At 41.2% G+C, this 24739-nt stretch overlaps 2 protein-coding genes across 2 annotated transcripts; both read right to left on the bottom strand.

Moving 5' to 3' along the window:
- Positions 1-637: 637 nt before the first annotated feature.
- On the bottom strand, positions 638-11102 carry LOC311504278 (5-hydroxytryptamine receptor 3A-like; the record flags this gene model as incomplete). The annotated part of the gene is made up of 10 exons (XM_084567297.1): positions 10836-11102; positions 9250-9294; positions 9027-9136; positions 8417-8586; positions 7897-8058; positions 7511-7747; positions 6753-6923; positions 6548-6618; positions 6275-6454; positions 638-688 (listed from the first exon to the last, which is right to left on the bottom strand). The coding sequence occupies exons 1-10, from the start codon at positions 11028-11030 to the stop codon at positions 638-640; spliced, it is 1392 nt and encodes a 463-aa protein (XP_084423423.1). The 5' UTR covers positions 11031-11102.
- A 3791-nt stretch (positions 11103-14893) lies between these two features.
- Positions 14894-23085, bottom strand: LOC311504277 (5-hydroxytryptamine receptor 3A-like; the record flags this gene model as incomplete). The annotated part of the gene is made up of 10 exons (XM_084567296.1): positions 14894-15288; positions 17153-17238; positions 17863-17991; positions 18092-18302; positions 19103-19263; positions 19351-19520; positions 20766-20875; positions 20949-20993; positions 21080-21240; positions 22872-23085. 10 exons carry the CDS (start codon positions 23083-23085, stop codon positions 15070-15072), a joined length of 1506 nt encoding a protein of 501 aa, XP_084423422.1. The 3' UTR covers positions 14894-15069.
- Positions 23086-24739: the final 1654 nt, after the last annotated feature.

Here is a 24739-nt window from a genome sequence, read left to right as displayed (position 1 = left end):
TACATCTACAGGGGGCGCTACAGGTGACACGGAAACATTTTAAATGACTTTAAGGCCTATAACTTTTGAAGTATTCACCCAATCCTTATGAAACTTAGCAACCATCGTTGTAATATGCTTGCGTACAATCATGCCAAGTTTCGTGAAATTCGGCCTGTAGGGGGCGCTACAACGGCTACATGTTTATATCTCACAAACCACTACAGTAAACACATACAAGCCCACCAAATTTAGTTGCTTCCAACCCGCCTGACTCTCATTCACTTGTCAGCCAAAGGATTCCTCCGCAGACACTTTCTCCTTTCAGGCCGTATCCCACCCGCTTATGCCTCTGCGTCCCGCTCAGGGACGACTTTGCTGCGGCATGGACCCCTTGATGATCGCAAGCGATCATCTAGTGTGTCTTTATTTTTTTACATTTTCTCAAAGCTCTGACGGAACGCCCGTTGACCATCATGAAACTGTGGCAGCCTGGAGGTATTTCCAGCTGATATAAAACAGCATGACTTTATATCCAGCGTTGTTTAATAGACATAGACATCTTCTATTAAACTTTATGTACAGTATTGTGATCATGTGTTGGGTACTTTTACGTTTCTTTTTTTTGTACCTGGTATCTGCCCCAAGCTTTGATTCATCATCGGTTGATCTCGTGTCTGTTGTAGCTCTGAACTGGGGGTAGTTCCACCTGACAGAAAAGAGCACACAGAGGAATAGACTAAATAATCACTACAACTATGACTGTGAAGGTTCTCAGTCATCCAGGTCATGGTATATCCAAAAAGCATTGGACTTGTAGAGTATTTCTGACAAGACGTTTCAAAACTCATCCGAGTAGCTTCTTCAGTTCTAAGGGACCAGTGGGCGAGGTTTAAACGTCCAAATCTTAGCCAGAGAAGACAGATGGTTTGAAAGAGGAGTGAAGAAAGCCATCTGTCAGATTGGAAAGACCTTCTCTAAACAGAAGTGGTGGACTGAGATTTAATCTGCCATCCAGGGGCGTAGCACCAAATTCTGGGCCCTGTACACTCTTAATGTCTGCGGGCCCCTATACATGCCAGTGCACGAAGCGCGTGAGCAAAAAATAAATAAAAAACTGGGGGCATTTATTTATAAATAAACAAGCATAAATCGGGCTTTAAGCTAAAATCAGATCAGATTATATTGACGACTGGTTCTTTCATTCACCACCTGAATTGATGCATTTGGCCTACTTGTGCTCAAACACCTATAAACATTAGGCTACATCTGGTTTGTGTAACGTTTTGATCCACGACACATTTTGATTTAAAAACATTTATTCTTGAACAGGGGCCAATAACTGTACACAGAGAATCAAATCAAATAAACAAATTTTTCAATAAAATTGTTCTTCAGCTTGCAGAAAAAGAAATAAAGCCTTGCTAAAGCCTTACACGAGATGTAAGGATGTAATTTACATCCCAGTAAATGCCCACTGACTCTGGACTACGACAACGTTAACGTTAATTGGATGCAGTTACACAACAAGTAAACTTGGTTCACCTTTCGGATAGAAAGCAGTTAACAGTTGCTTCCCCTCATTCTGCCCTATTTCTTTTTCTGGTACCCCGATTTGTGTTTTTTGGGCGGCATGATGACAGCTAGCCTCCAGGTCATTCAATCTGCGCTCACTGACGTACCTGTCGCCGGCCACTGTCTATGGGCGGACTAAACCATTTTGCGTCTCCAAGAGGGGGCCCCCAGAATGTGCAATATGTTGGGAGGGCTGTGACACAAAGTTCATTCTCTCAGTTGATGTTATCAGTATATTTGAAATACATTATGCCACCAATTAATTGGAGGGCCCAGTTCATTCAAAAAAAATAAAAAATAAATAATAATTCAGGATTTTCATGGGCCCTCTCCCTACTCGGGCCCTGGGTAGTCAGGTCCCCTTTTCTCCCCACTACCACACCCATGCTGCCATCAATTTACAATACAGTCCTAACTTCCATCCCCGAGAAGTTTCAACCCTTGTAACTGGAGTCTCCATCATTAGAGCACCATTCATAGGGAAAGAGGACAGGGACCAGTATCTAGACAAGAATCTAGCCATTAATGGACACTAGCCGTGCCAGTTTCCGGTCGATACAGAAACAAGTCAAGCAAGTTTTCTGATGGGCTACACCCATAGATGTTCCTATTTAAACCTCAACTTCCCACCGGTCCCTTTGAACTGAAACCTCTTCAAGCAAGTTTTTTCAGGAGGAGTTTCTATTTAAACCTCAGACTTCCCACGAGTCCCCTAGAACTGAAGAAGCTACTCGGATGAGTGGTGAAACGTCTTCTCCAAAAGTCTACAAGTCCAGTTGCCTTTTTTGAACCTTTGTTGGATATACCATGACCTGGATGACTGAGAACCTTCACAGACAACTGAAGAAGTTACTCGGATGAGTGGCGAAACGTCTTCTCAAAAAGCTGTACAGGTCCAGGTGCCTTTCTTAAACGCTTTCTGAATAAATCACTGTAACTACAAAACATAAGAGACTCGCTCTGCAGTCGATTTTAATCATGTTTCTGAGAAATCAAGATTTATTTGTCATTTTGCATCAGCAATGGAGCGTCATCTGTATTTTGCAGGAAGAAAATCTAGCTGTAGTCCTAGTAAACTCTGTTAGTTCTGGGATTCATCCACACTTGAAACAGAATTTAAAATGTACTTTAAGTTGTAGACTGTGTCTTAAGTTTTTCCCAGGAATTTGTGGGATGCAAAGATACAGTTAATTCTTTGAACTTTTGACTTAATCGGACTGATTTAGTTTCATATAAATCCAAAACAAAATGAACATGTACTTTCAGAAGCAGGACGTCTGAAATAACTTCTCCCATTTAACGCGAGCACATTTGCTCATGATTGTTATCAAAAAAAGACACTTCAGCTTAATGTTGTTTTCTAATTCTTTCTAAAAAAAAAAAACTAAAAAAAAAAGAATTTCAAATGATCAGAGAATAACAGATTTAGTCCTACCTGCATGCATTGTACAGAATAATCTCAGTTTACCTGTGAGGAGGAGCAGATAGAGGAAACCTGCAAGCATCATGGCTTTGAGGAGTCGGTGAGCATCTCTGTCCTCTCTGTGCCGTCTGAAGATGATTCCTGCTGTCCTAACATAACTGCACTGGACGGCTGCTGCTGCCAGGAAATTGCAACACCCTCGGGACTCAACTGCCTGTTATCAAACTAAAAGCTGTTTACTTCTCATTTCCGCTGTTGCTGTTTTTTTCAGTAAAGTGCACGTGAATGTACAGTAGTTTAACGTCAAACATAAACTACAATTCAGATTTATTTACAGCAACTTATCTCAGGTGTGACTTGGAAAAATTTCTCGCTTCTTCCGCAGAACATCTGTTTGCCCCAGAGACTGACCTTGTATTGATTTACACCGATTAAGTTCTATTCAGTATTATATCACCAGCAACGATCAATAGTTTTCTCAAACCATTTTACAAATTCCAGAGCAAGCGTTAAGGCGAGGGCTGAAACCTCAAGCAGAACCCACTTCAAGCTATAAAAGCAGCACATGAACATGATATACAAACAATATGGCATGATAATTAGAGGTCATGCATAATACATGTAACACTGCGGATGCTGTGTATCCATAGTGGATAAAAGGGATGGAAAAAATCTGCAATCATAGTACCAATTATAAAACAGCTAAATGGGCGTAGTGGGTGCTCATAAAGAGAGAGAGAAAGAGAGTCAAGAACATGCAGTAGTGGTATTTGAAAGTACAGAGAGGAGAGTGAAGGAGAGGCCTCCCAGTGGCTTAAGCCGAGGGCTGTGTAACCAGTGCTCTTGCTTCAGCGCATTGGATCCTTTGGAAGCCTAGTACAGAACCATGTGAAACTCCATGACTCCAACTTTTGTTTACATGCAGAAGAATCACCACTGACATGAAGACATTGGATATTCAAACCAGCCATATATATATTAGGGGTAATATATTGTAATTAATTAATCTCGATTAATCTCATTTTAATCGCATCACAATATTTGCCCACAAAAGCAACATTTTTTTAATTTAAATGGATTTTAGTGGACGACTGAATCAAATAATAGACACAGACATGAATATTGTAAACTCAAACTCTTTTAAATGCATTTAATTGCATTTCATTTCAAAACAGAAGAAAAAGAAAGAAAATATCCCTGGCCAAAACTGAACAGGCCTAAACTTAAAGTGCTATTTTAACTACTTTAAGTACTTTTTCAGAACAGTATTGACTTTAAATGGTAAAAAAAACAAAATACATCTTGTTTTTTGCACAAAACCCCGCTTTTATCAAGGCCTCCATCAGTACTTTTCTTTTTAAATAAAATCTGCCTTCCATCAGACCTAGCAATGTGCTGTCATCTGATTCCTCCATGTTGGTAGCCGTTAGCTTAGCTCTGACGTGTGCATCAGTGTAATCGGTGTACCAAGAAATCGTGCACTGACAAAAGTTCCGCGCTGTTTGCAGTGCAAACTGTGATTAAATGTGTTATTTTTTTAACGCGTTAATTTTTTGTAATGAATTAATCATAATTAACGCATTAAAGTCCCATGCCTAATATATATATATATATAAATACACACACACACATATATATATATATATAGATGACTGCCTTGCTATTTGCAAATGTAGCTACGTCCATCTTTTACTGTGTAGAGATTTTATGCAACAATCAACACAACCATTTAGATTACATAAGATACTTAAGAGGATGTTTATTACACAGTGAAGATGTGTAAATGCACAATTAGAAATCATCTGTGTACTACAGATGTACAATTACCAGAGTAGTGTTCATACTGTGTATATGTTGGAGATATTAACACTAAGTAGCACTTGCAAATGACAGCCTGCAGTATATGTATGTGAACAGACAATTATACATTTCCTCACCATCAGATGTGACAAAACAAGGCTTTCATAAGTGCTCATCTTCCAGCAGAGGGAAATGTGAGAAACAAAACCGCTGTTAAGTGCATCAGGCACTAAAAGAGCTGCCACAGAACAAACATTTAGGATGAGTTGGTGTCTGGGGAATACTTACTATTTCCATAAAAATTCGCATGCATACATTTTAAAGTCCATCATTGCGCTAATGTAATAACATTTTAAATGGATAATAAAATGATTACTTTCCTCACACTCAGTGTTCAAATAACATGTTGTACTGCAGCCTTTCAGCCTTAAAAGTCACCAAATACATTAAAACTGGACCTCTAAATGTTTTGAGCATACCAGCAGAAATACATCACCCAAATCTTCCAGCTCAAACCATCTGCCTATGATCGGGGTTGTTGTATAGGTTCTCTCCTCCACACAGCTGGTCAGGTACAGTGTAATAATGATCTTCACAGACACCTGATATCCAATGTCTGAAAGGTGTGGAGAAACATGTCTAACATATCCAATCGAAACTGTCAGATACCGTGATTTGTCTGCTGTTTGCAGATGAGAGAGGAGAGAGGGTTTTTTCATGCAAATACTGAAACCTTTCCGTCTTTGTCTTTACATTGGGTGTACTAGAGGCTACAATTAGCTATGGATTTTCATAAGCAGTGGTCGCAAAGTTTTATTTGCTCGTCTCAGACATAAGCGATTCTTGATTCTACCAGAAAAGTCTTTGGCTGTGGAAACATGAAGGAGAGGTTAGAGATTAGACACTGCTTGTAAAGTGGAAAAGGGGTACAATGTGGATATGTGTGTAAAGCTAAGGTTGTGACCGTTATTTTCGCCCTAACCCAGCATGTGCATCTGCTCTGCTTGCGGCCACAGTAGCTGGTGTTGCAATCTGCCAAAAAACACGAAACGAAGAAGAAGGAAACACGTGTAAAATGGAGTCTGTGAGCAGGCATCTCTACAGTACATCACTGCAGCGGATAGGGCTTACCCAAAAGGACAGAACTCATAGAGGGTGACTGCTGCTTTAACAGAAAAAACTGTACAAGTAAAAGATTATACTGCGTTGATGTCACAGTTCATGTGTACAAGGGCCAGTGTATTGAAGCTTATGAAATTCAGCGCCACCAGAGGAGTTGTTTCAAGCCATGTTATTCATCTACAATATGTTCCATGTTATTTCATTTAATTTATTTTACCGTAGCAGCTTATTTTAGCAACCTTGGAGCCTCAGTTGAGACCCCTGTGTTGCTACTCAGTCCTAGGCCGTTATAACAATCATGTTTTCATTACAGAGCAGCGATCACTTCTATTCGCTGTTCCATTTCGCGAAGATAAAAACTAGAAACAGACTGACCACAGTGACATAGAAAATCAAGAAAATTCTGTTGACTGTTTTCGCCACCCTGGTCCAGTAGCCCAGTTTCTTTTCTTCCCTCCTGTTGTTGAAGAGCAGAGTTAGTATTTTCTCCATCTCCCTCAGCTCATCAGAAAGCCTCTCCAAGGCGTACTCCTCTATCAGTTTGCTGCCGTTGACCTGGAAGAAACGGTTCAGTAGACGAGTTTAAACAGTTAATGGTTTCAGGACTTCTGTTTTTATTCGGATGAAAAGTGCAACCCCAGTTCTGACCTCTCTGGCTACAGCCTGCAGCTCAGACGGAGTTTCACCAGCAGACGCAGACTGGGTCCATTTGCTAACTTCTGAAAGAGCAGTTTTATCAAAATGAATAAAGTTAAAAGTCATCCCCAACAGAAACTAGTAGTAACTACTAAGGACAACATTTTTGGTGTAGCTAGGCAATTTTAAAGTAGTGCAAAACTGCCTCCTGTCTCACCTCTGTGGCAACTGTGCAAGTTGTCCTGTTTGTTAGAGTCCTCTCTAAGGTTTCGGTCTCCGTCTCTCTCATTGTCTTGAGATGAAGAGTCTTTCTCTATCAGATGCAACACCAAAATGGTCTCCAGGAGGCTGAGCAGCATCAGACCGAAGATCCCTATGCAGTAGACCGCTGAGGGGAGCAGGCAACATCACTAACGTGGACAAATAATGTGCAATTTATACTGCAGCCCAGACCCTACGCAGACCCTAACGGCGTATCCTGACCTGCACCTCTCCAGAAATGTAACTACGCTTCACTGCGACACAGATGGCAAGAGCTGCCATTGGTCCGCTTGGTAGTAGTGTATATCCGCATTAGTATTTCTGGCTGCTTCTCCATCTCCGCAATTTTCGAATTGATTGTTTCGGATCAATAAAGATGGGACACATCGAGGAGAGGTTAACTGAGGAGGTTCGGAGATACAAACATTTATGACTTAGCGAAATTTTGGCGAAAGTTTCAGTCGCCATTGTTGAAAATGAAGCAGGAAGCAGTAACAGAAATTAGCCCAACTGGCAAAAAAGACACAGTGCCGACTAGAATTTGGGTGCCGTTTTTACAGAGCGAGCCAGACTGACGAGCACACAAGTATAAACCGAGGTAGGCTACGTGCGTAGGCTACGCGCATAGGTTACGCCGTCTACGTCCTGCAGAGGCATAAGCCGCACTTCACTTCTCAATGAGTCAGCATGTGCAATCCAACAAACCTTCTTTACCTATGAGCGGGATCCGGTTGGACGTGGCTGGGAGAATTTCATTGAGGATGAGTTGTAACACCGTGACAGCGAGTAGCACAGTGACCTTGAAGCTGAGTTTCTCCCCTCCATGATCCGAGATCAGAAAGGAGCTCAAGTCCAGACACAAGAAGAAGAGGACAGGCAGCAAAAAGTTGACAATGTAAAGGGCAGACCTCCTCTTCATGGTGATCTGTGAAATAAGTTCCAAGGTTAATACTTGTGCACACCTGAGTTACAACTGCAAAACAATAAATAATGAGAAAATGTATACGGAAAGGAAAGGATGGGAAAAAATAAGGGAGGACAGAATGAAATGAGTCGATTGAATCTCAAAAATGCAGCTTCTACTTAAATAAAGTTAATACGTACAGTGTAAATGACGATGTCTTGGTCGATTAGACTGCTGGCATTGTCCGAGGTGACGGTCATGTCGAGGAACAGCCACTCGTACTGCGTCCGCATCACCTCTCGAGACCAAAGTGTGGCCTCTGAAGAGTTATCGCTTGGCCACAGGCGAATGTCCTTGACTGAGATGGAGGTGATTGACAGGAGCAAGTTGTTTTAAAAAAAAATGTAAAATTGCTGGCAGTATCTGGATGTGAAGACTGAAAGATCGGAAGTTGTTAAATTTGCCCTAATCAGGATTTTCAATATTTAATACCACTTAAGGAATACAATGGTCAGGCATAACATTATGACCACTGACAAGAGTATACGTTCTGTGCGTATGCAGCCGCAGAAGCTGGATCAGAAACCTTCTGAAGGCATCTGAAGGTTCTATCTAACGTGTAATGGGTTTAATTCAAGTTAAAAAAAATTTAAATGTATGTTTTCTGAACATATAGTGATTTACGAAAACAAACAACCATATAAACGCACTCTCACCGGTATGTATGACAGATTTGAAGGAGAGGTTGCATTTCTGAATGTCGAAGGGGAATTTGTAAATGTGCATCCTGCAGGTGCTCACCAGCACCTGGTCGTTCTGGACTTCGACGTCGCCTTTATTGTTGATGGTGAGATAAGGACTCGGAGGGGCTTTGTCCTTCTCCGTCCTGCGTGGAAACACAAATACGTACAAATACCTCAAGAACTGGAAATGCACAGATATCGCCTCATGTGGTGCTTTTGTGTGGGTTACAGGGGAGTGCTTTGGTGCAACCACTGACAAGGGAAGCGAATATATCAATATAAACCCTCCGACCCCATAGCAATAGCCATCCCCAACAGGATGCAGCCTGACACAGGCACACACACAAACACGGTTTAGGAACAACTAAAAATAACATGAAAAACAGCACAGGGTGTCGACCTGGCCTCCAAATTCACTAGATCCCAAACTCATCAAGTATCTGTGGGGCGCTCGATTCACCAGCTTTTCCAAGCCAGTCATACTTTAAAACTTCTTTTTAAGGCTTTAAGGCTTTTAAAGCTACTCAGTTTCTCCAACAATAACCATAAAACAGTGGATGTAGATGCACTTAAAGACACTTACATTTCTTCAATAGTGAGATCAGGCTTCCACAGCATATCGGTAGGAAGAGAGACATTGTCAATTCCACAAAACTCATTTGGATCCCAGGAAATGTATTCATTGTGCCACCTCTATGGAGCAAAATAAGGGGTTGGAAAAACAGGAACATTAACCTAAAAACAACTTTTACATATGAACATATTTCAGCAAAGGCAGAGGTTTATCATCTACTGACACAACTCACCATGACAGTCCAAACATAAGGAATAAATTTCTGGTCTTTCTCAACCTGTAAAGAGAAATAAGAATGTTTTAGGCCAGAAAACGCGGGTGCACTATCGACTTGCTTGGTTGTTCATATGCAGTTCATATAAAGCTGTCTTCAAAACCGTTTGTGAGGTCTTTACTATGAGAGAGGAGGGAAATGCGACATTTTATAGTAATGTGATTTCACACATCTGCCTTGTGTCTGATTAAAAGCTCACGTGACAAATGTTATCCAATTAATATACAGACTCAAGGTTAAAAGTTTGTTTGTTCGTCCTAGGACGTAGACCCGCTTTCCAACCAGAGAGAAAAGATCGGATCAAGCATTTACGTCAGCTCTCTCGATCTGATTACTCAGGCTGAGGGGGAGTTACATGAGGCATTTTTATTCTAACTGGTTGATTACCCTTACTATTAGAGGACTAGTAGTTTCTTTGTGATCAGTTAGAGCACAGGTGTCAAACATACGGCTGCTTCTCCATTTCCGCAGTTTTCGAAATTGATTGTTTTGGCTCAATAAAGATGGACCACATGGAGGAAAGGTTAACTGAGGAGGTTCGGAGATGCAAACATTTGTATGGAAGTGTTAACATATTAACCCGACTGGGAAACAAAGACTGACTAGCATTTGGGTGGCATTGTTACAGAGTGAGCCGGATGGACGAGCGCACAAATATAAATGGCTCCCACCCGCGTAGGCTCCGTACCTAGGTTTTCCTGCAGAGGCATAAACCGCACATAAGAGCTACCCTGTCATGTTGTTCATGATCTCATTAATTACAGTCTACGAAATCACTTCTGCAGGGTAGCAGCTGCCAGCTGACAAACGTGTCCCTTGCCTTGGAGAAGGTCTCAGAGGAGCTGGAGGAGATTGAGCAAAGATTATCTCAACTCAGCACTAGTGCACAAACATAAATGGCTCGTACCGGCGTAGGCTCCGCACGTAGGTTATGGCGTCTACCTCCCGCAGAGGTATGCACCACGCCTTAGTCACGTAGATGAATCAAGTGGTTTCAGGAACATGACTGTGGGTTTAGTGGACTTCAGTCCTCACCAGGTATTAGACCTGAATCCAGCAGGCAACCAAACATGGGAACCAAACTTCAAAAATTACTTGATGCAGTCACGTAGACGCAGAGCTAAGAAATGAGTTGGTTTTGGGAGCAAAGACTGTAATAAAGAAGTGCTTGGCGAATATATATAACTATTCCTGATGCATGGAAACTGATGTATGTAACCTCTTTCTAAAACCACATTGCATTCACATGTACGTGTGGATTAAACAAATGAAATGTGTCTAATATTCATTTATTAGTTAACAAGCTCGAGAGATACTTGTTCTGTACTTTAAATAGAGCCCAACCCATCTGTTTCGGCCTGTTGACAGCCTTTACACTCTTTACACCGCATCTTGGTCTGAGCACTGTACTCAACACCTGGACTCGAGAGTGGTATTGATCTTCAGGCTAATCTACCTCTGAGATAAAAATAAAAAGGAGCAGTTTTTCCAAAATTTCCCCGTCATTCATAATTGCATAAACAAGTAAAGCTTGAGCCGCTTACCATATCTAGGATGGCGTAGAGCAGAACCTCCAGGGACACGACTGTGGGGTTTTTGTAGTTTTTCACAGGCCGGGTCATGGAGTACATCTCGTTGTCTTTGGTCAGGTTTAGATGGTTTAAGACATCCTGATAACTGCAAGTACGCTCAGAGCAAACCCCATCTGCAGCAAAAACATCAAGACAGAAGTGATTCATAAGAGGAAAATTGTCAGAGCATGTGTATTTCGATATTTTCTTTAAATTAAAGCTTCAGATTCTGGACATCATTTACTGTATGTGTTGTTTACAACATAAGAAGAAATTGCATTAGTCTCTGTGGGTTGGCATTCTGTGCGCAGAAGGCACCAGCTCACAAATATGTGCAGTAATTTCCAATGATTGTGGTCGCTGAAAGGCCATTATGAGGTGGGCGTTGGCAGAACTCTAGGGTTTTATCTCATCATCCACAAATGATATTTAACTGTGAGCCCTTTTTTGTCATTAAAGTGGAAATAGGAGACGTACGTTCATCCACATTATCAAAATCATTTTCCAAAGCCATGTTTTTCCAATCAAAGCTAGCAACTTGTTGTTATCGTCCTGATGTCACTATTTGCTATTATTTCTGTATTTTTACAAAAACGGATTTTTTTTCTGCTTTCGACTCTAGAAATCCTTAAATAAATACAATAAAATTGAAATCCTTTAGAGGACGAAGATGTCTGGCTGGCACAGATTAACATCAAAATGTTGCATGAAGGAAAATTAGAAAAAAATAGGATAGCAACTATAGAGATTCCACTCTTACCCTTAAATTTAAGTTAGTTAATGTTCAGTTTATCTTTTATTCCAGCTGCTGCAGATTCCTCACAATATTTCAGACTTACCTGAGAGGAAGAGCAGAAAGAAGAAACCAATGAGCATCATGACTGCAGCTCCCTCCAAGCGATGCTGACAAGGTCCGTGGAGTTCATGTGTATCCGTGTCTTCTCTGTGCCGTCTGGAAATGTCACCAAGCCTGTTGGTCTAATAATACCACTGCCCAATACTGGAAGGGGGCCGGGCAAACGCAATCATTGTTCCTTAATGTGTGTCGGGTTTCGATTTTTTATTTTATTCTTGTAATCGCATTAGTTCAACAGCTCATCCATCCACAGACTCCCAGAGGGGTCACAGTCTTAGTGGAGGCGAATATTGTCTATTTAATAATAATAAACTATTTATATTGCGCTGTACGTGCGCAAGTGCTGTGCAAAGTGCTTTCTAGGCTGAAATGGTTACAAAAGCCAACGCGCAGCAGCCACAGCACTGACCGCTTACATAAAACAAATAGGTGCAAATGCAATTAAAAGAAATAAGTTCATATATATGTTGCAGAAAAGCTCATAGACTGTAATTTAAAACCTTCCTAATATTGTGTAGGTCTCCCTTGTGCCTCCAAAACAGTTGTGACTCATCAGAGAATGGACATGGACCTTCTGAGGGTGTCCTGTGGTGTCAGTCAACTTAATGTTGTTATTCGGGGTCTTTGGGTCCTATGGGTTGAGGGGAGGGGCCTCTGTGGATCATCCCGCAGATATTTGATCAATTTGGGATCTAGTGAATTTGGAGGCCAGGTCAACACCTTGTGCTGTTCTTCATATTTTTTTGAGTTGTTCCTAAAGCGTTTTTGTGTGTGTGCATCCCAGCAGGCTGCATCCTGCTGGGGATGGCTGCTGCCATCAAGGAGTGTCATTGCTATGGGGTGGGGGTGTCTGGTCTGGTCTAGATGGGTGGTACATGTCTAAGTAACATCCACACGAATGCCAGGTCCAAACGTTTCCCAGAAGAGCATTGAATTGTAACAAGATGGTCAATGTTATTTACTTCTCCTATCTGTGGTCATAATGTTGTGGCTGGGTCACTTATAGAGAATAGTCAGGGCTGTTTAGTCTTTTACGTTGTGTGTGGTCTGTGCTCGTATGGGTCAGGGAAAACGTGCTCGTCTTTTTGTCAGGCCTTCCTAGATGTGTGATTGGAAGTTTTCAACTATAACAGAATAAAAACATTCGCAACCCCCACATTTAGTCCAGATTAAGTGGTGTGAACCAAGCATGATTTAATCTGGAGACAGACTACGGATTTTCTCCAGTGTTGTGAGCCACAAAACGGGACTATGAGACGTTGAGTGTTTTTTACAGTTAAAATTAAGGCTCAGCCATCCAAAGCATCATCTAATCTTTCTACCGGATGATAGTTTTCAAATGAAATTATATATTTGATTAAAGGCCTGTTTGAAATGAAAGCGTCTGAGGAAGGCTTGTGGTTATTTACATGTACTGGCATGGTTTAATAACTATCATCAACTAAGTGCAAAGGGAGATGATCACAACATTTAAAAGACGCTGCTGCCGCCTGAGTGACGAGTGTGTGCCCCCTTCAATAACACTGGCCTCACACGACACAAGGCGCTGGATTTCAGGCTGCAGGGGATGAAGAAGTTGATTGGTTTAAGGTCCGAGAGACAGATGAGCCGGGAGGTGAAAGAGGACTGGAGCAGGACGCGAGGGAAAGATCGAATGGAGAAGATAATGTCAACAATTACGCTGATAGAAGAGGTCAGAGAGAGTGTGTGTGTGTGTATATGTGTGCTCACATACACGAACATCAAGACTCTGTAATCCTCTGAGATTGATCGTCCTGATCAGATTTCATTAGATTAGATGTGTCTTGTCACAGTGCACACGGGTTTTTTCTCTAATTTTGGTATCTCAAGTGTCTTTGTTGTTTATCTACTATTGTTCACGCAGCACGCAACATGCATTGGTTGTCTGCAGAACCTGAAACCGTGCTTCCTTATCTGAATCTGTGAGGACACAGGGTGTTTCATGCTGTACTGATTTTATAGATATCCAGCTCTAGAAATAATAGATAGTAATAATGATAGAAATGAGGTTGTTGTGACCTGATCGAGATGTATCCTGAGATAAATGTTAATCTAACTTAAAGATTTATTAAAAGCAGATTTCTAAAACTCAGACCTCAGAGGTTTTATCCATGTGTTTATTTACACGATTCATTCATTTTTTGGCTCACAAACTCATAGCAACATTTATCTTACATTTTATTCTGGTCTTTATGGCCGCAAACAACCCATTTTATCTTGTTAGCATATCTCAGTGCACTTGCACTTTTAATTTATATACTGCCTGGCCAAATGGATTTATTTCCATCCAGCGTTGGATTAATTTTTCAGCAAGATCTTGTATTGATGATGGGAGAGTCTGACCACTGCACAAAGCCTTCTCCAGCACATCCCAAAGACTCTCAATGGGGTTAAGGTCTGGACTCTGTGGTGGCCAATCCATGTGTGAAAATGATGTCTCATGCTCCCTGAAACCACTCTTTCACAATTTGAGCCCCATGAATCCTGTCATTGTCATCTTGGAATATGCCCGTGAACATCAGGGAAGAAATAATCTGTTGAAGGAATAACCTGGTCATTCAGTAGATTCAGGTAGTCAGCTGACCTCTTTCTTTGGACACATAATGTTGCTGAACCTAGACCTGAGCAACTGCAGCAACCCCAGATCATAGCACTGCCCCCACAGGCTTGTACAGTAGGCACTAGGCATGATGGGTGCATCACTTCATCTGTCTCTCTTCTTACCCTGATGAGTTGGTTCCCCACTATCCTTCCAGTTTTTAATAATGCGTTGGACAGTTCTTAACCCAGTTTTAGTAGTTTCTTCAATCTCCTTAGATGTTTTCTCTGCTTGATGCATGCCAATGATTTGACCCTTCTCAAACAGACTAACATCTTTTCCAAGACCACAGGATGTGTCTTTAGACATGGTTGTTTAAGAAATGAGAAGCTACTCATTTCATCAGTTGGGCTTAAATAACTTGTTGCCAGCTGAAAGATAATCACCCATGCAGTAATTATCCAATAGGAGGAGGCTTGATGAATGTTGCATGATGGCACCAATTGTTTAATGTCTTGTTTTGTTATGTGATCTGCAATTTAAAAGTTAGGCTTTTAATTTCGTTGTGCTGCTGTGCAATGACAATAAATTCTGATTCTGATTACACATGACTCACACAATTGGCCTCGGCCGTTATGTTTCCCTCATGCACAAATAAAATAAAACTCCCATTATCTCCACTATGACCTCATCTCCAGCGACGCCTCTGGTTCGCTCTCAAATACATTAACAAATTTACACATACTCAACGTTACATAAACCGGGTGGTTAAAATGAATGATTTCTGGTTTCTAACTGTCCCATTCCGCGTAGAGGAGGGGCAGGAAGAGTGACACGGTGACGACGTAGAAAGCGAAGTAGGCTCTGTCGATCCTCGAGGCCCAGCGGGCGAACTTCCCTCCCTCCTCTCTGCAGCTCAGGCGCAGATCGAGAGTTTTTTGCAGCTCCTTCATCTCCTCCAGGATCAACAGCAACACGTGAGACTCACTGGACTGAACACTGTTGTTGACCTGCAGTCATAGAGTCACGTTAGAGAGGATTTATTCTCCCACAGAGGCTGATAATGTAACACTTAAAGTGTTAAATGTGAAGCGACACTGCGAGGCCCAGCATCAAAAGCTGATCTTTGCACACCTGGTTATCAGGAATATCACATCTCACATATCAGGATGAAATCAGCCCTGCCCTAAAACAGTACAGGTGGTTACTCTAATGGAAGCATGTCCTTTAAAATATAAGGTGAATCTGGAAGTCCTGTAGAAGCAGAATAGTACATTTAAAGGCTTATGAGACGGGAAAACAACAGCTTGTGAAAGATTTTACAACTCTGGAAACAGAAATAACTACGGCAGGTAAAATGCTAAACTGCATTTCGTTGCTCTGTACCTGTACATGTGTAATGACAATAAAGTTGAATCTAATCTAATCTAATCTAACCTACGCTAGACAGCGCTGTGTCTTTTTTGCCAGTCGGGTTAATTTTTGTTAATACTTCCAGCTTCACTTTCAACAATAGCGACTGAAACTTTCACCAAAATTTTCTCAGAAGACGAGTCATACAAATGTTTGCAATACCTTTCTTCGATGTGGCCGATCTTTATTGATCCAAAACAATCAATTCGGAGATGGAGAAGCAGCCGGAAATACTAAAGCGGAAATATGCTGCTACCAAGCGTGTCAGCGTACATTTCTGGGGAGGTGCACATCAGCTACGGTATTAGGGTCTGCAGCTATGCTGTCAAATTGAAGCCTAAATCGCCTATAAAATTTGATGAATTGGGAGCTTAAAATCTGTAATATCTGTGTAAGTATATTACTTTTTTTGTCTTTCAGTATTTTGCATAATCTTTAATGTAACATTATCAAATTTCAACAATAGCAATGACAGTGTGGGATTGCTATAAAAATATAGGATAAAAGAAGTGGTTTTGACAATTTATTTTAACCCCATGAAGCCTCACATGTGGAATAAGAGACAGAAAAATCTAACAGGACCTGTGTCATATTGGAAACACAACCTTTCAACATAATTTTACGCTAACAATGTTTAAAGTATGGAGTAATTATTGGTCGCTTTTGTAAAGTGAATATTCAAATTGAAATGAACAATAAAATTTATATTCTTACTGTAAACTTTTCAAAATTGAAAAGATTTGAATGGAAAAAATAAATAAATGGAAAAGCGATCCATGAAAGTAGCCATTTTGGAAATGGCCGCCAAAAGTCTGCTATTGACTGCAGAGAATGGATACATCCACTAGGGGGCAGATGCCACGTGTCAAATTGTATACAACAGGTTTTCCAGGTAGGTATTGTGGATTGTGCAGATGTCTCAGAAACTCAGATTCAATACATTTGGTGTTGTTGGGTTAAATGGAGTTCATGCTCCCAGTAAAGACGCAAGGAAATAAACTATATCGTTCAGGTCTATATCATTTATACTTTATTACAGCTATGTGTACATTGAAATCTGTTTAAATTGATTTAAATCACTCATATGTTTTTACCCTTAATATGTGAAAATATATATTTGTTTTTAAAAAATCTCAGAAATTGTGCATTTAATGTCTCATATTTTTGTGCAGATAAAGGAAGATGCCTACTTGTTGAATAGTACGAGTGTCTTCTCAGGTTTAAGCCATTAACTGTGTTTTTGGGATGTTTAAAAGTAAAATATTTAATAGATATTTGAAGCAGAGGGTCCAGCCACTGCAGAATATGATTAATTAGACCTTCCACAATCTGCTAAATTACACTCAGGTTTCAAAGTACCTGCCTGTAACACACATAAGAAAATACTCTGGTCGCCTGCCTTTGGACTACTATTCTAATTTATGTGTTATATAAATAGTATATGTGCATATAAGGCTGTACCTCTTCAGCTACAGGCTGTAGCTCCTGCTGTTTCTCACCGCTGGACACTTTGCAGATGCAGGAACAGCAAGTCAGTACTTTGTCCTCTGAAATTACAAAATCAGGTTTGTCACAATGACGGACACATAGGCAACATGATTCACAAAATATTAAAACAACTTTAAGAAGAGGTTAACAATCAGTCTGCTTCATCGGGACTTGATCAGATCAGATGTGAGTGGCTTCGGCCGACATTTAGAAAACAAACCAACAAATGTCTTCACACAATCAAATCACAAATATTAAACAAAACTTGCTAAAGATCTAATGCAGCCCTTTGGTAATAAAGAGAACTGAACAGATTCACCATGGGGGAAAATATGAAATTTAGTTTTATTTTATTTGAGATCAGGATCTGGGATTTGCGGGCAAGTGGGTCTGGACACTCAAAAACCATTGGAGTACATTTCAAAGTGGTGATTATCTGGATAAAGTGATAAAGTCACTGTCTGAAAAGCTGTTTTTCTGACTAAAACCCTTTGTCAACATTTGTAGTGACTTCCCCTCTTTCTATCATATTTCTACTTTCACTCTTTCTTCCTTCCGTAGAGAACTCTGTAGATTATTAAATACTCTACTTCTGCCCAGACCATCGAAACCTTACAATCAGAGATTTTCATTCATGGAGCCTTTGACTCTTCTGAGAAAACCTTGTGTAACGTGGGTCTCACCTTTGTTACAGTTGTCAGTTTTGACCGGTTTGATCTTCTCATGGGAGTCCTTTTCCATCATATACGTGACCAAGATCGTCTCCAGCAGACTGAGCAGCATCAGAGCAAAGATCACGATGCAGTACGTCGCTGAGAGGAGGAAAAAGCCAACAACCACTTTTTTAATTGTTCTTAAGAACTCATGCCCGCATGAGCAACCACGGGCCCTTTATCAGGCGTGAGTCTGTACCTATGAGCGGCGTCTTGTTGGACATGGAGGGCAGGATGTCGTTGAGGATGAGCAGCAGGACGGAGATGGCCAGCATCACGGTGACTTTGAAGCCAAGTTTCTCCCCTCGATGGTCTGAGATGAAGAAGGAGGCCAGGTCCAGAATCAGGAAGAACATGATGGGCAAGAGGAAGTTGATGACGTGGAGAAGGGGTCTCCGCTCCATGGTGAACTGGGAAAAGAGGTTCAGGGGTCTGGTCAGGATCCACCAGTAGCTGACATAAGTCGTAGCGTTAGGGTCTTAACTAACTCTATCAGTCCTTTACTAGTGTATAAATTAGTAATCCTTTATCTTTATGCTCTATTATTGTGAAAGAGACCCCCCCCCCCCCCATCCTCTGCTTCTACTGGAGGAATGAAGAGTGTACACCGATCAGCCACAACATTAAAACCACCGACAGGAGAAGTCAATACCATTGATCATCTTGTGACAATTCAGTGTTCTGCTGGGAAACTTTTGGACCTGGCATTCATTGGTGTGGATGTTACTTAGACATGTAGCACCCACCTACACCAGACCAGACACCCCCACCTCATAGCAATGACACTCCTTGATGGCAGCAGCCATCCCCAGCAGGATGCAGCCTGACACAGGCACACACACAGAAACAGTTTAGGGACAACTCAAAAAAAAACAGCACAAGGTGTTCACCCGGCCTCCAAATTCACTAGATCCCGAACTGATCAAGTATCTGTGGGATGATCCTCCCCTCAACCCATAGGACACAAAGGCCCCCCACTTACAACATCCTGTTTCCAGACACCACAGGACACCCTCAGAAGGCCCATGTCCGTTCTCTGATGAGTCACAACTGTTTTGGAAGCATAAGGGAGACCTACAAAGTATTAGGGAGATGGTCATAATGTTATGCCTGATCGGTATATACTCATCACTCAACCATTCAGAGAGCCCTTGTACTCTTCTCCTCTCATTCACCACCATCAGTGTTTGTGTCCCGCTGTGTTGCGTACGGTGTATATGATCTGTCCCCAATGCCTGTTGACGAAGGTGACATTGTAGCTGGTGACGGACAGATGGAGGAACTCCCAATCTCCCTGAGTCCCCATCACCTCTCTGGAAAACTGCGTGGCCCGAGACGAGTTGGAGTTAGGCAGGAGCATCATTTCATCCACTGGGGTGAGAGGAGAGAGAGGAATTCAGAAATTCGTGCATGCAAACACACGGCATTGGACTGAAACGCGCACTGCGTATCTCTCACCGCTGTGAACCGCAGAACTAACGGTGAGGTTGCACGTCTGCGTGTCGAAGGGGAACTTGTGGACGTCCATCTTGCAGGTGCTGACGACCTTCAAGTCCTCTTCAGAGGTGATCATCCCATCGTGGGACATGTACATGTACGGGTTACGAGGGGAATCGTCCTTGTCTATCCTGAAAACACACGTTTGACGGCGTGTTTGTAGAGCTTTTCAACCGCCATCAATATGCCCTGATGTCTCAGCTGCAGGATAATGTGTTTGCCAATTAAGAGCAGAACACAAACTGTGCACTTCGACAAAAGTGACATTGATGGCGTTCTGAACAAACACAGGATGTGTGGCATTGGCAAATATTAAGCTATTAAATTACAACTCACATTCTCTGTAGTGATTTAAATGACTCTGATCTCTTGTTTGAGTAAGGATAAATTTTCTGTTTCGGTGGATGACGCTTGACAGTTTCTGTCACCATTAAAGAAGCACTGTCCTGGGGAACACACTCAATATAATACAGAATACACAGCAGCTGCGAACGGGGGGTTGGGGAGGGCAGTTAGCTTATATCTGTCAAGAGGAAACTAAATCTCTGTCCAACATGTTCTTCCATCATTCCAAGTTCATGACCGTGACTCAGTCTGCGTTCACGACGATGGCAAAATTATTGGCTGCTTTAAAGGACACATGATGTAAAGCTCTGCGTGTTTAAATACTGTTTAACATTTAACAAACATTTTAAGAGAGGCTACATTTACATGAATAATATTTCTCCAGCCCGATTAAAATCATTCAAACTGTTTCCGTCGACGCTAAATTAAACAATCTGGTTAAATATATGTTTTTACATGTCCCAAAAGATCAGAATAGAACTTTATTGACAAAGTGATTCTGGCCCCAACTTCAGTGACAACGCTGAATTCATTCAACAGAAGAAGAAGACGGGAGCCAAGTATTCGACGTTGCTTGCCGCACCGGATTGAGGGTTTACGCGGTTACTAGACGCTATCAGTCCTCAGATCGTACCAGTCTGTCATCTGCTTATTCTGATTTGGTCTATTATTCTGACTACTAGTACAGTTGTGAAAAAGGAAAACTTTAATATTACAGAGATGTTAGCTTCAAACATTTTTATTTCCGTTGAAAGAAAAAATAAATTGGTAGTCTCAAATCATGGCGACACAGTGTAAGTGGCTGGTATAAGATATTTAAATGTAGTAACCACATCAACTAATTATTTAAAGTGACGCTTCAGCTTTCATAAAACCACAGCCACAGCTGTTTCCAGTCGTTATGCTAAGCTACGATAATCAGCTGTAGTAGTTTTAACAGATTTAAAAGCAGGCTTAAAAGCAAATAAGTTTTTCTTTTATTATATATTTCAGTAAACCATGCATCGTTCCTGTGTGTGCTGCAGACTCACATCTCATAGATGTAGATGTCGGGAATCCAGAGCATGTTTCTAGGAATTGAAACATGAGTGATTCCACAGAACTGGGCTGGGTCCCATGTGATGTGCTCATTTTTCCACATCTGCACCAAAATACAAGTGAATTAACATTAAAAATAAAAGTCTGAGATACAGAGAGAGAGAGCAAACACTCACCATGCTAGCCCAGAGGAAAGGAATGAAAGTTTGCGTTTTCTCAACCTGGGAATAAACACACACACGTCAGAAGTGATTACCTGCATGGTAGAATAGATTATACACCACCCATACGGCGATGCAGCACCTACCACAGCCAGGATGGCGTAGAGGATGACGTCCAGCTTCACTATGGTGGGGTGAGTGTAGTCCACAACGGGCCGGGTCAGTTTAAACACTGGGTTATCCATGGTCAGATTCAGGTGGTCCAGAACATCCTGGTAACTGCACACTTTCTTACACAGAGCCCCATCTACAGCAAAACAGGTTGTCAGAGAGATGATTCATTTCTTAACTCCTTTAACCTTTAACCCTGCAGGTCCCTGCACGAGGACCAGCGTCGTAACTGTTTGACTCACTGAGTCAAGAGACAGCATCGTACTACCAAGGTTAAAATGGATTCAGCATTGTCGTTCCTCATCTGTGTTTCCATAAAATTTGGTTGGAATTGCAATTGAGGCATCAGTATCACTCATTCATTGCTGTATTGTTGTTACTTACTGCCCAATAAACTGCTTTAACTGGACAGACGTACACATTTTTGCTGGAGTTCATTAAGAGTCTTTATGCTAAGCTAGGCTAACCAGCAGCTGGGATACCTCGGATATTTCATGATCCGCTTCAGTCTTAAGCTCGGTTTGTGTTCCTGCAACATATCTACGCGGAGCCTAAGCCATTGCAAGGATTTGTACTCGTGTGCTGGTGTGTTTTGTAATAACGCCGCTGAAACGTCAGTCGACGGCCTGTCAGGTGTTGTTGAGTTTCTCTGTGTACTTCAAACAGTGGCGTCTGGAACTGAGCAGCTCATGTTGGAGCTGATGGAGGTTCCACGCAGACTTTAATGAAATCACTGCAAGGCGGAAAACAGGGAAGACGAAGTCAGAGTAGATGAGTTGTATTCTCTGCTTGTTCATCCAGTTGTTGCAGTCTTTTGTGTAGTAACATTTCTGAGGAGGTGCACGTCTGGCTGCAGCATAGGCTACAAAGATGTGGCATAGAATCAGACTATAATTTTGCAGTAATTACTGACTGAATTTCGATTATCTTAAGAAAAAGATTGTATAAAGTATAAGGTGTATAAAATAACATGCAGAAATTATTCTTATATGCTATTTTTATCATTTCACACATTTCATTAATGTATTTCTGTACTTATTTTTTCTTTTTATTGAAGTTTTATTGAAGATATTAATAATTATTTCATATGTGTACTTATGTTTTTTCTATTACTGGAGATCTAATAAGATTAGATTGTCACATGCACAGTTACACATAGTACAATGCACAGTGAAATGTATTTTTGTACCTGCAGCCAGTAGTAAAAAAGTACTACAGTAAAACAGCGGTAATTGCACATAGCACACAAGGTAAATAATATAAGTATAAATGTAAAACTGAGGAAGATAAAATAAAATAGAATACAGACTGTAAACTTGAAATGTAAACTTAGAAGGGGTAGCTCGTATATACACATATTTACAGTATAAGAAAGCAGCTATTTGGTATTTAGGTCCAGTTAAGGCTCAGAGTTGAGCAGACGGATGGCATGTGGATAGAAACTCTTCTTCAGCCTCTCAGTCTGTATAATTTCTAATCTTTATAATCAGCTTAATAATTAGGCGTCTGAGTTTCTGGCCTATTTATAGTTATTAACTTTACTTTTTTCCCCACTACTCTTTAATAAATGTTTTGTCATCTATCAACAACAGAAAACTGACACTAATTTGACCAATTTTTTTGTCGCTGTGTGCTCCAACTTGTAAAATATCTCTGCAAGAACAACTAAAGCAACACCTTCTTCTTAAAGAATCAGATATAAGCAGGTTAAAAAATCTGTACTTTCTAAAGAAAACACTTACTTTACTTAATTAGACAAACTCTTACCTGTTAGGACAATCAGGAGAAGAAAAGCCACATGCATCACCTCTGCAGATGTGAACACGCTAAAGCAGCTTCCAACTGAGTGCGAGAGCGTCTGTGCTTTGATTTCAGCCGGGGAGGGCTGGGCGCGATGAATGACCTCGCTCACTGCATGACAAAAGACAACCCTCCTCCAGTGTGGACAGCTCTGACTGGCGCCGTAATTGACAGCATCCATCAGGCCTTGCTTTGATTCTGAGGCAGATTAGACGGAATGCCATTGGTTTAAGAGGAGAGCGACAAATAAAAAAAAAAAAAAAATGGCAGGTGGAGTGGGTTTATGAAAGCAAAGGCAATTTGAGTTCACATTTTGCCGACACTGGTGACAAAAACACGGCAGAGTTGAGTTTGTACGTGTACACGCACACAACTACTCACCCACATTTACTGTAACATGTGCAAAGAAGCAAATGAGAAAATTCGATTAGAGAGGAACTTGATCACCAGAACAGTGTGGTAATGGCATGAACGCCGCCTCCATTTAAAACCCACATGTTCTCATTGTCGTCTGCTCCCAGCCCCACAGCAGGCAGCCAATCATCACAGCTTATTTATTATTTAAGAACAAAGTCACTTTCTGTACAGTAAGTAGCTTCTCGGACGTTGATTCATTTAAAGTGCCTGTTGTAATCACACCAGACTTCATGAAAAACCATCTCCTCCACTTGTTGCTTTGTCTGAACAACGTGTAGCGCTTGGAGACATTGAATTTTCAACTAATATCTGTCAACATATGTATAATTACTGCTTGATTAATGACTTGATTGTAACAATTATCCCATCGACATGGACTTAGAGGTTGACTCATTTTCTGCCAAAGCCACAATTAAACTACAAATACTACTTCCACCAATCTATCTATTTTTGTCTGCTTTTCCGAAATTGGATCATGAGGGCTGGCAACATTTTCGAGTACCTCCTAAAGGGGTCCCAAGGTGTTCCCTGGCCAGATGAGGTAGATAATCCCCCCAGCAAATTCTGCATCAACCCCGAGGTCTCCCTCCAGCTGACTATGCCCAGTAAGCCCCAAAAAGGGACGCACCCCACCTTCACCAGAAACCCGAACAACCTCAGCTGTTCCCTTTTTGACACGAAATGGAAAGCTTTGCCTTACTATAGTTCCTCAGCAAGAAAGTTCCTCAGGTGGAGGCAACTCACCTCCAATACATGTGGTTTATTTAACTACATTATTACTCTGCCTGCTCTCATTTCTGAAGAGTAATTTGTAAGAAAATGTGTTTGCTGCCCTGATAAACATTGCTACTTTGGTTAAAAACATAGACTGTATATAAATATGGACAACACATCCCTACTTCCTTTGCACTGGAGTCACTGCGCTCTGCCTCCACGGCTACAAAGAATTTTTGGATTATACATTGCACTTATTTATTTTTTCCTACTCTCACAGTCCTGTGGGACATGGCAACTTGTAGTCGTCATCCTGTTTCTATAGCGTCAAATAACTAACTTAAACAAAACTTCTCAGACAAAATGGACACTTGAACATGCATCAGTATTATATTAACCACCTAAAATGAGAGGAACTATCCTTGAAAAAAATGTATTTGACGTGTACTTTAGTGTTTTAGTTTGGCCCCAAGTCCCATCCACTAACAAGGAGGGATGGAGCTTAGGACCTATACTGCAGTCAATCACCAGGGGGAGCTCTACTTGCTTTGATTTCACTTTTGAGGAGCTGTTGTGCGGCCCATCTTTATACAGGCTATGGTTAAAAATCATACACTCTGAGGGAACAGTTAAGATTTTTAAAAGACACATATAAACCGAAAAGTCTGCACCACTTTAAGATGACAACGTGAACAACAGTAAGC

The sequence above is a fragment of the Chelon labrosus genome, assembly GCF_963514085.1.
Source record: "Chelon labrosus genome assembly, chromosome: 19".
Lineage (NCBI taxonomy): Eukaryota > Metazoa > Chordata > Actinopteri > Mugiliformes > Mugilidae > Chelon > Chelon labrosus.
This window is presented reverse-complemented; position numbering and strand designations above follow the sequence as displayed.